The sequence below is a fragment of the Falco rusticolus genome, chromosome 10, assembly GCF_015220075.1.
Source record: "Falco rusticolus isolate bFalRus1 chromosome 10, bFalRus1.pri, whole genome shotgun sequence".
Lineage (NCBI taxonomy): Eukaryota > Metazoa > Chordata > Aves > Falconiformes > Falconidae > Falco > Falco rusticolus.
This window is the reverse complement of record NC_051196.1, coordinates 7,410,494-7,424,460: the sequence shown is the minus strand read 5'-3', so window position 1 is coordinate 7,424,460 and position 13,967 is coordinate 7,410,494. Positions and strand designations below refer to the sequence as shown.

The window sequence follows — 13,967 nt, the reverse complement described above, 5'->3', positions numbered from 1 at the left end:
AATAGGCAGTTGCATTAACTGAACTTCTGCAGTGTGCTCAGAAATAATAGTTTTAAAACAACTGACCGTGCACACTACAACACAACCAACACCACATCACTGGGAGAAGGAAAAAAATGTATCAGATGGTTTGTCCTTACTGCTGTTTCTGCACATTCAGTGACCAAAAATGACACAAGGGAAAAAATTCAAGCCTTACCAAAATCAGTGGTAAGATTGTAGAGATCAGTTAGCTATTCAGTTTGTACATAGGTGGCAGAAAACTTCCTATTTTACTGCAGTTCCTTCAGTAAGAATTCAGTAGGGTGCTTAACACACCACCTGTCACCCACCAGCCTTAATACACTCCTGAGAAGCCTCTCAGCAGAACGGGGATGGACGTAGGCAGGTCCAAAACCTTCCTATTTCCATCCAACTCATTGGAACAGAGGTGCAAAGAGGTTACAAGACTCGCACAAAGTCACACGGTCAGCTGGGATTAAAACCCAGGTGACCTGATCGCCAGGCCTGTGTTCTAACAGCTGTTGGGCAGCCTAAAGACGAGGCTGGTTTTAACAGAGATCTGTGACTCTTCAGGACGTTTCTGGCACGCAGGCAGTACCTAAGCACAGAACAGATGCCTCAGCATTCAGGGGTACTTGCTAGGTTCTGACTCTTAAGCTGGACTTATCCCAGTTCACGTGCTCGCAAGCTTTTGTCAGAGTAATTTTCAAGCTACCATTGTAGACTTAAATAAAACCACGATAAGCTTTCGGTGTTAATGAGCAATCCAATTATAAAGTATATAGGAAGGGTTTTTCTCTCAAAAACGTAAGCATAATTTTTCTGAACTGTGTTCTCTTTCTACAGCAATTCAGCAAACCAGTGCACTGGTTCCATTAAACAGCTTCAAGAGAGCCGGTTAATTCCGGTCTCCTCAGTGAAGACCTTGATAAACATACTCTTACTGAAAACGAGGAATCTAAATTTTTTAGGCCGTTAAATAAAATACAACATATAAAATAAGTTTTAATGCATTTTCATCCAATATACAGCATTTGTGAGTATCAGCTACTGAGCTATATAGTTCACAGCAAAATACCAAAACATCGAGATAGTTGTGCAAGTCTTCTCTTAGTTCCTTGGTGAGCAACAGAAAGAACTGAAAAATACCTACACAATTAACCACAAACACGGAGCAGAACCCTGGAAGGTACATTTCATACATGAAGAACAACAGAAACCCATTTTCATGAAGTAGCACATACATGAGAAGCCTGCATCTACAGCTCGATTAATTCTAGTGCAAGATTTCTGTGTATAAAACTACTTTCTAGTAATCAAAATGAGGCCTTTTGAGAAATCCGAGTCATCAGCCCATAATTCTAATAAAGGTGACTGCTGCTTTATTACAGGTGCTGCCCTCATTTGCCAAGCAATTTTACTGGTGAACACATGATTCTCTAAAACCAGGAAAAATCTTGCAAATGATGTTTTAGGAGCGCAGTGGGGGAACTAGTTGGAATGCCACAGGATCAAACCCAAGATCTTCCCTCTGACACCTGCCACACATCAGGAGAAACTCTGCCCAAAACACCAGGCAACCCCCCCCCATCCTAGCCTCCTAAAATATTCAAAGACAAAATACTCTGGTACTGGTCTAGAGTCATCAAGAACTGGTTTGCCTTGTGACATCCAGTCGTTGTTGTATCCTTATGTGAAATCACTAGTAAGTTAATAATAACTTGAGAAAAGCTCAGACACAAGAACTGGGAGTGATTTTTTATACTAAGGACTGGGTTGATTTCTTCCTTTTTAAAGGGGAGCACTAGGTGGGCCTCAGATTTTTATAGGCAGAAAAGCAGGTCTAATGCTCAATACTTCTAGAGACCTCACTGATGTCTCTGCTTGTCCAAAGTCCCTCCTTTTGTTCATCAAAAGGGAGCCAAAACCCAGAAAGTCTGAATTGATGGCATCGGTTCACCACGACCAATAAAACTCGGTGGTGCCGTCCGACTCCACGATCTTTTTTGATTGTACAGCTACCAAGTTTTATTAGAGAGCCCTTTGCACTAAAGCTCCTTCGGTTCTAGCACCTCACGAGGACAGCCAGCTGGGAGCTCCAGCACTATTGTAAGGCAACTTGAATAGCGGGAGATTTGCCCAGGAATTATTACAAAACCATTCTCACAGACTTCTTAGCATCGGAATTTGTAACAATGGCCTACGACATCACTATTTTACGTGCCACGTATTATCCTACAAAAGGAGTGGAGTGATGTCTGCCTTCTGAAAAATAAACTCTAGTTTAGTGCAGCAACACCCTTCAGCTCACAAAATCACTTTCAACCTTTTGAAAGAGGAAAAATAAGGCAACACTACAAAGAGAATCTTCACAGTCTGCCTCAGGGCTTGTGGGCAGTTCTGCTCATTGATTTGCAACCCCTGGTTTGGAAACTCCAGTTACTGAATGTTTACTGAGAAAATTCCGATTATGTTTTAGGCAAGCTTCTTTATCTGCTGCCTTTTAATGTGTTAATTTACTCTACTGAAAAGCCAAAGGGCCAAATTCATCCCTCTGATAAGGTTTCTATTGTAGGAGCACCACTGGATGTGCACCGAAGGCATTACTCAGCTGTGGAGGCATCACTGAGTAATATTGTCAGAATAAACACTTCTCAGTTACACATCCTTGAAGAAAAGATAAAGGGATCGTGAAAGAATGAGAAGGAACAGAACATCAGAGATGAAGAAAATTAGATAAAAGGGCCAGGAAGAAACTGTTTGATGTAAACAGAGTGACAAGTTAGATTAAGAACTCTCATTAAAGCATGCAGTATTTGCCTATAAGCAGTTCAGGCAAGGAATTTGTTTACCTCTCTCTGCCAAAATCAACAGCAGATGCAAAAAATCATCAATATTGGGATTTTAAATACTATATAATCTACTGTACCCAAACAGTCACTAGGACTATGTGAAGGAAATAGACAGCTCGATGCCATTATATTCTTCGTCACACTAAATAAACAAGGTTATGCCACGCTGCAGACTGACATGCAGGCCCTGCAGTAGCTACTACCAATAGGAGTGTGCAACTAACTACTCCTTGGTTCCTTCAGTATGCATACATCTCTGAAAATACACACTGGTGCCAAGTTTTATTGCTCGTGTGGAGGAAAATCTAACCACGAGGATGGTGGAACCGCAGGTATGACTGTATGTTAGGACAGAACCTGCTGTGACTTTACCAAGTTAGGAAAACAACATTTGGAGATGTGCTGGAAAACTTGCGACCTTCTTGCACTGACATGCAGCAGTGGCGGTCACCAGAAAACTTCCATCAGAAATTATATAGATGCTAAATTAAAAGCAGCTGCTCCTGGAGCAGATGGCAATGGACAAGTGAACCTAAAGAACCCAGGACCTTGCTGAACAACAGCGAGGAATTAGGGTTTGGCAAAGGCTCCCGGGCAGAAATCCTGCTGTAACTGAGCCAGATTTAATGCGAGCTCCTCATTCCTCCTAGTCCCAGGTTAACATCCCCCTCTAGTGACCTCGACTTACAGTGGGGAATTTTTTCCTCAGCAGCTCCTTGGCTGATGTCCCTGCATGACTCTGTTAAGAGGATGGGAATCTGAGCTGCCACTTTCCTCCCGGCATTCTTACAGGTTAAAAAAATACCTGGCTGGGAAGGACGCGCAGTGAGATTGAAGTTACACAATGTGCTGGCAGCACAACTGTCCCAAGAAGTCGCTGCCTTTCCCCAGCCCTTCATTCTGACCCTTGTGCAGGAGTTCACTGCACATGAGCTTCCCTTCAGCCCATTGTTATGATCCACATTAAAAATAACCCTTTCTAAACCACCTCCACTACTACAGCCAACAGACTGTATATCTGCACCGTGAGACACTTAGCTCCTTTGACACAGCGCTGTGCACAGAGAGGCAGAAAACTCTGTCAGTTGCCACTTTCACAGGCTTTAAAGAAAACATATGAGTGGCGAGCCACGGAATGACCGCTGTGCAGGTTCCACCGTTCCCATGCTGGAGAGTTCTTGAAACCCACATCATACATCTACACCAGCAGTGGGAATTCCTGGCCAATTGTGCAGTAGTCTAACCAGAAAATTCTGGTTATCATGGGAGCTAGTTTTTAAAGACTGAGGTAACCAAAGGCCTAAGGGCCTTCTCTGTTAAAATCCGAAGTGAGATCACAGGTGGGGATGTGAAATGGTGGGCAACTACCAGCTACAGGGGAAAACAAAGCATCCATGTGCAAAGCCCAAGTATCACACCGCAGCTCACGACCCATCGTTTTGATCATTTGCTGACAGAACTGACTGCTCAGGTCTCTCAAACAAAAGGTGTCTTTCCATTTTATACCACTGTGTGGAAAGGCTTTTTGCAAAAAGATCTGAAACAAATGACAGAGCCTCCTGTTACTTAAAGATCACATTTGACAGGCTGAGTCCATCAACAGAACGCTGTCCGAAGCCAGCAGACTTTTTTCCATAGATTTTTATAAAGATTAGAAAAAGTGCTGGCAATTACTTAATTTCCATCCCTTATCTGAAACTTCCTTGTCTGTATACTGGGAAGGAGACCTGAAGGCAAATGTGAGGAAGAGAGCACATTTCTTTTATTAGTTGAAATTACACAGTTCAAATGGCACAACCTCTCCTTACGGCCTGTCCCCTATAGCCCAAAAGGGGCCGACAGCTATGAGACAAGCAGATTAAATCTCATTTTCTCTATATAACCTTCGGTTGTGCAGTGCAAGAGTCTATAAAGAGTAAAAAGGAGAATCTGAATACAGACAGTATAAAACACAACTGCTTCTCTCACATTTCAATACCCTTTCTGGTGAACTACTTACAAATTCTATCACTTTGTGTGCCATTTAGGGTAACAGTCTACAGAACAATGGCAGAAAGGCTCATTATTTCTAAAGGTGTTTTACAGTGTGCTTTCAGTTGCAGCTCTTGGCTTTTGAGAGGTTCAGAAAAAAGAATGGCTTGTTCTTTGCTTGTGTTTTGAAATATATAAACAAATGCTATTTCAGATAAATCAGGAAAAAAAGAAACAAAAAATCCACACTATTTTAAGTTATTCTGTGTCCTGCCAGTGTCTCATTTGTATGCAGCATACTCTAGATTTGCCTAGAAGGATTTAGCTCAGTAGCTGGCACGTTTACATCAGAGAGCAACATACACAGTTTCAATTGATTTCAAGCGTTCTTACAATGGGAAATAAATATGAAAAGTGGTTGCTGCTCAAAGTTCAAAAAATGCAATCAACAAATTGTAAAATCGCAAAAGGCCAGACAAATTTAATAAAATATTTCCATTTACCTTCCTCAGCTTTACACAGCCTGTTCAAAATAGTAAGATTCTCTGCAGAGCGCCTTTATCCAACTGTTTATATCACTTCATACAAAATATGTGTTTGAATTACCACAGCAATACAAGGATATAGATTCCCAACACGCGACATGCCAAATTCAACATAAGTTATGCCTTCTTGGCATCGAGACATTTTCCTTTTCCTTTTCTGTACTCCAGATACATTGTCATTTGAAACAAATTAAAAAGCAGGTAGATGTTAAAACATAATGACATCTTAGAATTCAAGTGACTTGTGCAACATTGTTTTGTGCTTTCTACTTCTCCGTTTCCTCCTACTGCAATTAAAACTCATCATGCCCTACGACATATACAATAGCAATGCATCAAGTTCAGTCCAGTATAGGTTTTCAGCCTTCAGACTTGGCTTTATACTACATGAGATCCTTGCACGTTCAAAAAAGTGCATCTTTTTTGTGATCTTTCTTTTATGTTGGATGATGTGAAGCTCTGATTAGTCAATGTGGGAGTGCAACCTTGAGGTATGATTACAGCCTCAGAATTATTCTTAAATGTAAAAAGAAACTTCTTGAGCGTGCACGCCCTTTCCGGATTTAAAAAAGACACCGTTATAATGGTGCTACTAGAGCCACGGTACAGTACCTCATGGCACATCTCCATACCATAATCAAGGACATGAGACAGAACTTCTATTTACACAAAATTTATGTCACTTCCAGAAAAATATGACAGAAAAAAAAGGAAAACTTTATTTCCTGAATTTTTAGAAGATTCCTTTTACTTCCTCTTCAACAATAGACTGGTCCTTCACAACTGCATTTTCCCTGACCATAAGTGACATGAGATGAGTGGATGCTCACCCATGCCCTTTACTCACAAGCCAGCTTGCTGTCAAAACTTGAAAGGGCAATAGCAAAGGCTTGTAGCGCGCACATGGGGTAGTTGTAGTCCATGGTGAACACATCCTCAGCCACGCGGCCAAACTGCATCACTATATAGTCAGCTGCAAGAGAGGTCATAAAAAGTGACAAAGCATTATTTTTGTTTGCAGCCCCTACTAAATAAGTACACATTCAACATCACCCTCTGGCCTAGTTCAACAAAATGCAAACAAAACATGCTCACTCATCAAACTTCGCAACACTTATTCATGCAAGTGGGTGTGCTGATACCAGAGGAAGAAGCAAGGATAGCTTGAGTGAGGAACAGCTGAGTGATAAAGGATTGCAAGACCTGTTAACTGTCAAAAAAATTACACAGATAAAGTGGGTTTTGCAAGCACAGAGAGAAAATTGCTTCTGTATAGAACGCTCAAACCTCTTATATAAACCAAGTGCCCAGTTCCTCATGTACTGAGAACCAATTAATTCTATTCCCACTTAACTTCAGGCAAGTGGACAAGCCAGGACAGCACAGGAAGAGAAGGCATGATTGCGATCTAGACCTAATCATGTCTCATTATATTCAGAAATTCTTTGACTTTTTTTCACTTTTTCAGCAAAAGGAAACCTCTGCCTCATTCAAGAGTTTGAAATGCCTAATTGCAGATGCAGGTGTAATCGTTTCACCTTATGAAGTGCAGCAAATGCATACACCCGTGTTTCAAATTCAGTACTCTCGAAGGCTGGCAGAGCCACTTTCACCAGTTTCCAATGTTCCCCAAGCATGTTCCCCAAGCATGGCACTAGTCTGGCCCAGTGTGCTTCAGCACTGAGTGATTCTGCCTGCCTGAAGGGAGCATAAAGTGGGGCACTGTCATTCCACGTGGGCACTTGCCTGTATCCCTGCTCCAGAAACTAAGCTTGAGAAAAAAGGGGGCTGTACATTTCTGGCAGAAAGCAGCACACTGGTAAGGTCCTAGTGAAGATGTGGAAGGCAGTCCTGACGTTTTCAGGGAGTTCTGTAGAGCTAATGCTACAAAGCCTAGTAATGGCAAAGTGGCTGGGCAGTGGGACCAGTCTGTCGCCATCTCCTGCTGGGCAGTGTATGGGGACCAGCATGAACAAAAACTCCAAGGAAGGACTGTGTGGTACAAGAACTTGGAGCGATACTACCCCACAGTGCTGCTGACTGGAAGTACCACAGCCCTGAGAGCAGAAATTATTCAAATGGTTGCTCAGTTCACAAGCCAGGAAGCCAAGGGAGAAAAGTAAGATCACACATAGCAGAATCACCCACCTTAAGCATTAGCATTTGAACCCAACCTGCATCAACGTCATGGCCGCAAGGCAGAGCAGCATTAAGCTGGACCCACATAACTACATTAAACTCGCTTAGGTAACAACAGTAAGGGCGGAATCACTGCCAGGCTGTGCATGCAGGACTGCTTCTGCACTTTACAGACAAAGCGCGATACTTACGATCGTTATCATGAATAATCTGGAAGTTTTTCACTGAGGCCTGTGTGACTCGACCATGGAAATTTAAAACATAGGACTGGGTGTCATCATTCCAGACTGGCGTTTTGTTATGCAGCTCAATGACACTCTCTGTATTTTTGTTCTGCCATCCTGCAAGAAGTGTCTCATGTTCCTGCACACACCACAGATAAACATTTCAGTTTAACACTCTCACAAGACAAAAAAAGTTCACAGAAAAAAAAAAAAGCTCATAAATCCTGGCCCAAAGGCTAAACTGTCACCCTCCACCCTCAAAACAGCATCATTGAATGAAGCAGAGAACTCTGAGTGTCTTAATGCCAATGTGCATTTGAGTCCTTTCCACAACCTGGAAAACATTAGTTGTATCTTTTGTTATCAAAATACGTAAGGTATTTGTAGTGCTTTTGAGTCCCAGAACTAGTCACATACCCATTGTTCTGCAATTGTGTTTAACCTCTAAACGTTCAGAAATGCAAAAAACCAACTCTAACTGAAAAATAATTCAAGTAATTTTTATCGTTGCAAGATGGTATGACTTACATTTCGTGGTCTGATGGAAACTCTTTCGTGGTCCATATTCATTCCTGGTATGATCACACTCATTTTACGAGGTCCTTTAAATCCCAACACGTTTGTTTCCTAAAAATATTTAGAGGAGAGTTCATCATGTTCTGTATTTTTAAAGTTAATTTCTTCAACAGAGAGACACAGTGGCAGCCCAGGGACCTTATTTGTTAGGCAACTCAAAAAACATCTTGAAACTTGTGCCTTCACTGGCACTGCCAAACATTCTAGCTTTGTCTTAGAAGCTCCAACAACAGGAAAAATGGAAATAGAGGTTTCCAAAAACACTCCTAGCATGGGCTGCCAGCAACCTTAATACAATTAAAAAAACCCATAAATAATCCCTTTGTTAAAAAAGGACATGAACTAACCAGATTTCTTGGCTACTGCCAGATCCCAAAATAAAGTAGCTGTAATTTAAAAATCATAAAATGCAGTCACACATTTTGATGAGAGACAAAATTAAATATATGGGTCCAACTCCATTTATTCCAGAGCCAGTACAAAAGCAAACAAGAAGAAGCTGCCAGTAAGAGCATCTGTTAGCAGTGCTGTGGTTTTCAAAGTCTTCAGATATGTTATGCTTAGAGATGAGCATGGTAAAAAAACACACACATTAGCATGAATACAAATTTTTGAGCTGTGAAAGCAGGGAAAGTAAAGAAATAACATGGGCAGCAAAAATAAATCCATGGAAAATACAAGTTCTTCCATTAAACATGATTTGATGCCTTCCTGACCAGCATTTCACAGAAGTGCTCCAGTAATGCACTATCCTCTCAAAACACAACCCCTAAAATCTAAATAGGGCTAAAATCTTATTTTTATCTGAGGCTTTCTTTTATTTTTTTTTTCCACAGAAGCAACTAGGGCCAATTATTTCAGTAAGTCATCATCTACTTTTGAGAAAGAAAAATGTAAAGGGCAGTACAGTAACTCTGGTAAATGAAGCCGTGACTAAGTCCATCTCCTCATGTTTTGTGCGATTTTATTTCCCCCTCCCGCCCCCACCCCCAGTCATGCATTTTTTCCCCCTCTACCTTTCCCAAGCAAAGGGCTCTGGACACACACTAAGGAATCTCAGAAAGGAAATTCCCATTGGTGCTATTCCCAGCATCGTACCACAAAATGCCAAGAACTGGAGACCCCCAGGCTCCAACTGGTGTGGCTCCACCACTGGGGCATTTAGAAGTGACATATTCAGATGCCTCTGCTTTTATCTATTTAATTGAAGGGTTCTGATTTTAAGAAACACCAAACTTATACAAACATGTGCTTTTGCAAGTAAAAATCCATGTATCTCAATTCACTGGAAACACCTGAAAATACCTGCCTAAAAGTTACTCATGCAGAAGCGTTATCATCCATCAGACCTTTGAAATAATTTTGGTTGTTTCAGCAAAGCACCTGGAGATTTTACACAACTCTATTAAAGATTTTCATGCATACAAGAAAAATTCCACCAAGTTACTTTGCTGAATATTCTTATATTCCTCTCCCTACATTCTCTCCTTATATTTAGGAGAGACTCACCACAGCAAAGGACAATTTTAAGAAAAAAAATCATGTTTATGCTTATTTTCTGCTTACTACTGACAATTTTGTCTTCTCTGCAATGTCTTACAAGCTTTTCTTCTTGTCAAGCTGCAGTTAAGCTATATACAATTAATTTAGATGCTGACTGGTTGAAGACGTTGTTCAAGGTAAAATTAAATAATAGCACTGAATCACTTCGCTCCCAACAAGCAGCATTATCACTTTGAAAAGAACAGGACTATATTCTTTGGATTTACTCAGAAACACTAAAATCAGTACCTCTGCCAAATGATAAGGGAAAGGTTTCCACTTGCACATCACATTAATAACCAATGATGTTAAACATTTTATTGGCAAATGCTATCCTTTTGCTGAAATCAAGGAATAGAACTGAAATTCTACGAACACAGAGTATATGAGGAAAACAGTAGGTACAAACAAGGAGCTTTAATTAAAAGCAGACCTTTCTAATCACCGCATCCCAATAAAATTAATTCCCCTTATCTCCTGTCTCATTCTCTGCTTCTCTTTTGTTTCCCTCTTCCACTATTTTGTGTGTGTAAATTCAAGACTACAAATGGCATTATTAGGGGAACATAGGCCAAATTCTGATTTCACACCCTTTTAATCTCACTGACAGGCTTGGTTTACACAGGAACAGAAAATAAGGGTTGTCAGCCGACAGAGCCCTACTGACTCGGCCAGCAGGCCAGTGATTTAAATCATCAGCTAAGGGCCTGGCCCAGTATTGCTCAGAAGCTGCACTCTCTGCCTTAGCACAACCAGTAAGCTGTCCTGCGAGCATGTGTCACAATACACTGGGCTGAAAGAAAACAGTCTCTTCCCAGGGTTGCTTTTAAAATCTTACACACTTCCATAAAATTATGTGAGCGTTTCACTACAGTGGCAATAGCTGCCACGACAAAAGCAGCAAGGTGCATATCCCTCCAGCTGACCAGAGATTCACAATTTAACTACCACAATTTTCTTCCAGCCACTTCCCTTTCTGGACTTGATTCACGTAACAATGCCTTGCCCTTAACATTTTGTGTAGAAACTCATTCCAGAGAAAGCCCAAAGAGAGGGGGGGGTTTATTGCTTTGCCAAGACCCGAGTCACACCTCAGAACACCAGCCGCACACCCTGCCTGCCAACCGGGACACAAACTGAATTGTGAGATGCTACAGATACAAAGGAATCCAGCACACAAAATCCGGGTACAAACGGTACAGTTACACCTTGCTGCTTCTTGAGAAATTCTGCCAAGCGATTCTGAAATCAGCCATTAGGTGCTGCTGCAGGTTTATTAATATACTAGCCTGCCATCGGTGGAGCAAGTAAAAAATGGTTAACAGCACCTGATAAAACTCGGTCCTTACACTAACTTTATTCCTGTTGCTTGAAACACGCCCTGAGGTGAGCCCCACAATAAGAGTTCTCAACACATTTATCCCGCAATAGATGGGGACAGATAAATAGACAAATAGTTAACAACAGAAGCATCACCAGCTCCTGCCTGTATACACTAGACCTGTGGAGATGATTCAGCAGGTCAGGCTCAGTAAGTTGGTGGGAGCGGGTACAGCTTGCTCTCCAGATAGGCACTTGATCGGATGAGCTGAGATACAGTGAGAGGCGTAGTGGTGCTTTCAAAGTATTGTTTGTTACAGTTTTTGCTGCAGGAAAAATCTCAAGGCAGGAATTAAAAGGCTACCTTAGGACAAGGGTGTTTTGGAAGTGCTTTTTCTGGCATTTGCTGGGGTTCTGCTGCAGCCAGGAACAATAATCTCACTTTCGCAAACCTTGCTAGTAATGAAACACCACTCAGATTTCCTTTTGTCCTCTGGCCGCAACACACCTGCAAGCCTGCTGCCTTTCTCCACGAGGATCAAAGTATCAATGGAAGAAGACATTTTCTTACACAAATGTTCATGTTTGAAACTGCTGATCTCAAAACAGACATACAAAAGCAGCTTATCTTAGCCACATTTTCCAAACAGTGGCCACTGTTTTGTTCTTTCCAGCACTCACACTTCTAATTACCTCTGCAGACTGCAACAGAGGCTTTTATTTGGTAACATTAATGGTTCAAATGTCGTTGCTGCTGACTTAAACAAACAATGCCTACATTTTTCAATATATAACTTCTGTTTAAACTGTTTTTTGTTTTCTCCTTGTATTTCCAGTTTGCACCAGAAGATTAGTTGCCTGGCTCCAGGGAATGCCCTCCTGTATAAACTATTAAAATTACCTTTATTAAACATGTAAGCCCTCCTAGGCTCCCACTGGAACGTCAGTCAAACTCTAAACAGACACCAAATCCTGCACTCTCTTGTTAAATCCTGTTAGCTGGGTTTTCTGAAATTCTCAGTTTCAAATCCAACAGGAATGGAGGGATACGTGTGTGTGTGTGTCTGCCTGTCTGCAACCATAGGTCACATGCCTGAGTAATAGCACACATGAACAAACATGCCATTTATACAATATTGACAGGAAAGCAGCATCCTAAGCGGCAGGAAAAGAACGCATTAGCAGGCTCTCTCCTCTCCTTTTCATGTGCTGAAATCTTCTAGATGCATCATTCCCCACAACCTGAAGCTGACCTCTCCAGGAATGCATTCTGTGCATACGCAGGGTGTATGCTGGGATGGATGGACCTCCATCTGACAGATTTCCAGGCATCATTGATTAGAGCAGGGCAGGAACTTTTCAGAAAAGTGGTTCTTGGATATTTTTTTCAGAAATTGTTGATTTGTGAAAACAGAAAACTTTCTGTAACAGTGTACATACCAGTTTTGACTGGAAGAATTACCTGGGCCCAGAGCTTTCTGGACAGAAAGAATACGCTCACTAAAACAGTTGGTCCATCCAGTAATCATGAAACAACAGCACCTGTGTTTCAAGTTTTGATTGTCTGCATCACTCCTGACAAGTGCTATTTACTGTCCTATACAAGGGGCTGGTTTCTCTCATTCAATTGAATTTTGGATTTTGTTTGGGGCTTGTTGGGACTTTTCCCAACAAAAAGGTTTAGATTTTTTTATCCCAGTCTGTCAGCCACTGCTGCAGACCTAGCTGGCCAGCTACCTGTGTCTTGAATCAGAGAGGCCCCCTCTAAAATGCCGTTACAAATGATCACACTTCAGTGCAGTAATTCCATGCGCACAACTCCTTCCAGTTCAGAAGACTCCCTCAGATGGTGCCTGCAGGCTGCGAAGCATCCTACCCCTTCCAGAGGGTTACGTAGATGGTCTTACACCTTCTGACCAAGGGTGAGAACTCAGCAACCTGGTTCTATGCACGTTTTTTACCTCTGCTTTCCACTGAATTTCCTGGTTTCTCTAATGAACATCAGCTGAGCTGTTTGATTACATCCAAGTATGAATGCTGATTTACATAATCATAAGTGAGAAGGAAATTCAGTGTGCTATTTCCAAAACTGAACTGCCCTTTCTTGCATATTTTGCCTGTGAGCAGCGCAGTACTTACATAACAAATAGCAGCTAGCTCCTGACGCAGGGTACTCCCCTCCAGGCTTGATGTTGTTTTCATTGGATTTACTCCATTGTCATAAACTGTAAACTTTGTTCCCATAAGATTTGATCTATCAAAAAAATGGAAAATCCAATCACCATTTGTCAGTAATGCTGCCTGAGACATCTATCCTTTACTGCATTGTAGCCCCAAAGGAATGACAGATAATATTGAGTACAAATAGTTGTTAATTCTAATCCCAGCTAAATAGCAATTTCTGGATTAAAGGCCGTAACAAAAATGTAAAGGTACAGTACAGCAGAGTATACAAAAGATCCCTTATTATGCCATGGACTTCTCATGACATCTTGCAAACTATTAAATTCAAGAAAGCAGCAAGGAAAGAATTGGGTGGAGTTATTTTGTTTGTTTGCTTGGTTTTAAAGATATACTTAATCTCTACAAAACTATCTGCTTTCTTACCTGACTACTAAGACTATGAGAATACAGACAGTGATTTTCATAAAGTTGTAAATAAGATCAGTCTTTCCTATTTAAATGGAAATCACACCAAGGAGTGCAAAATGCAACTCAGAACGTGCTAAACCCACATTATTCTCATTTTGTGCCTGCACTGCAATAAATAGCGCATGAAATTCCAAGATCCACAG

The 13,967-nt window shown here is 41.3% G+C and overlaps 1 protein-coding gene across 1 annotated transcript in view; it reads right to left on the bottom strand.

Annotated features, from left to right (window-relative positions):
• Positions 1 to 983: 983 nt before the first annotated feature.
• The window catches only part of TUB (TUB bipartite transcription factor), a 75,736-nt gene continuing 62,752 nt past the window's right edge, over positions 984 to 13,967 (bottom strand). The window contains 4 exon segments of the mRNA XM_037402031.1: positions 984 to 6,344; positions 7,702 to 7,873; positions 8,263 to 8,361; positions 13,312 to 13,426. Of these exon segments, the coding sequence (XP_037257928.1) occupies positions 6,211 to 6,344; positions 7,702 to 7,873; positions 8,263 to 8,361; positions 13,312 to 13,426 (520 nt within the window). The 3' untranslated portion in view covers positions 984 to 6,210.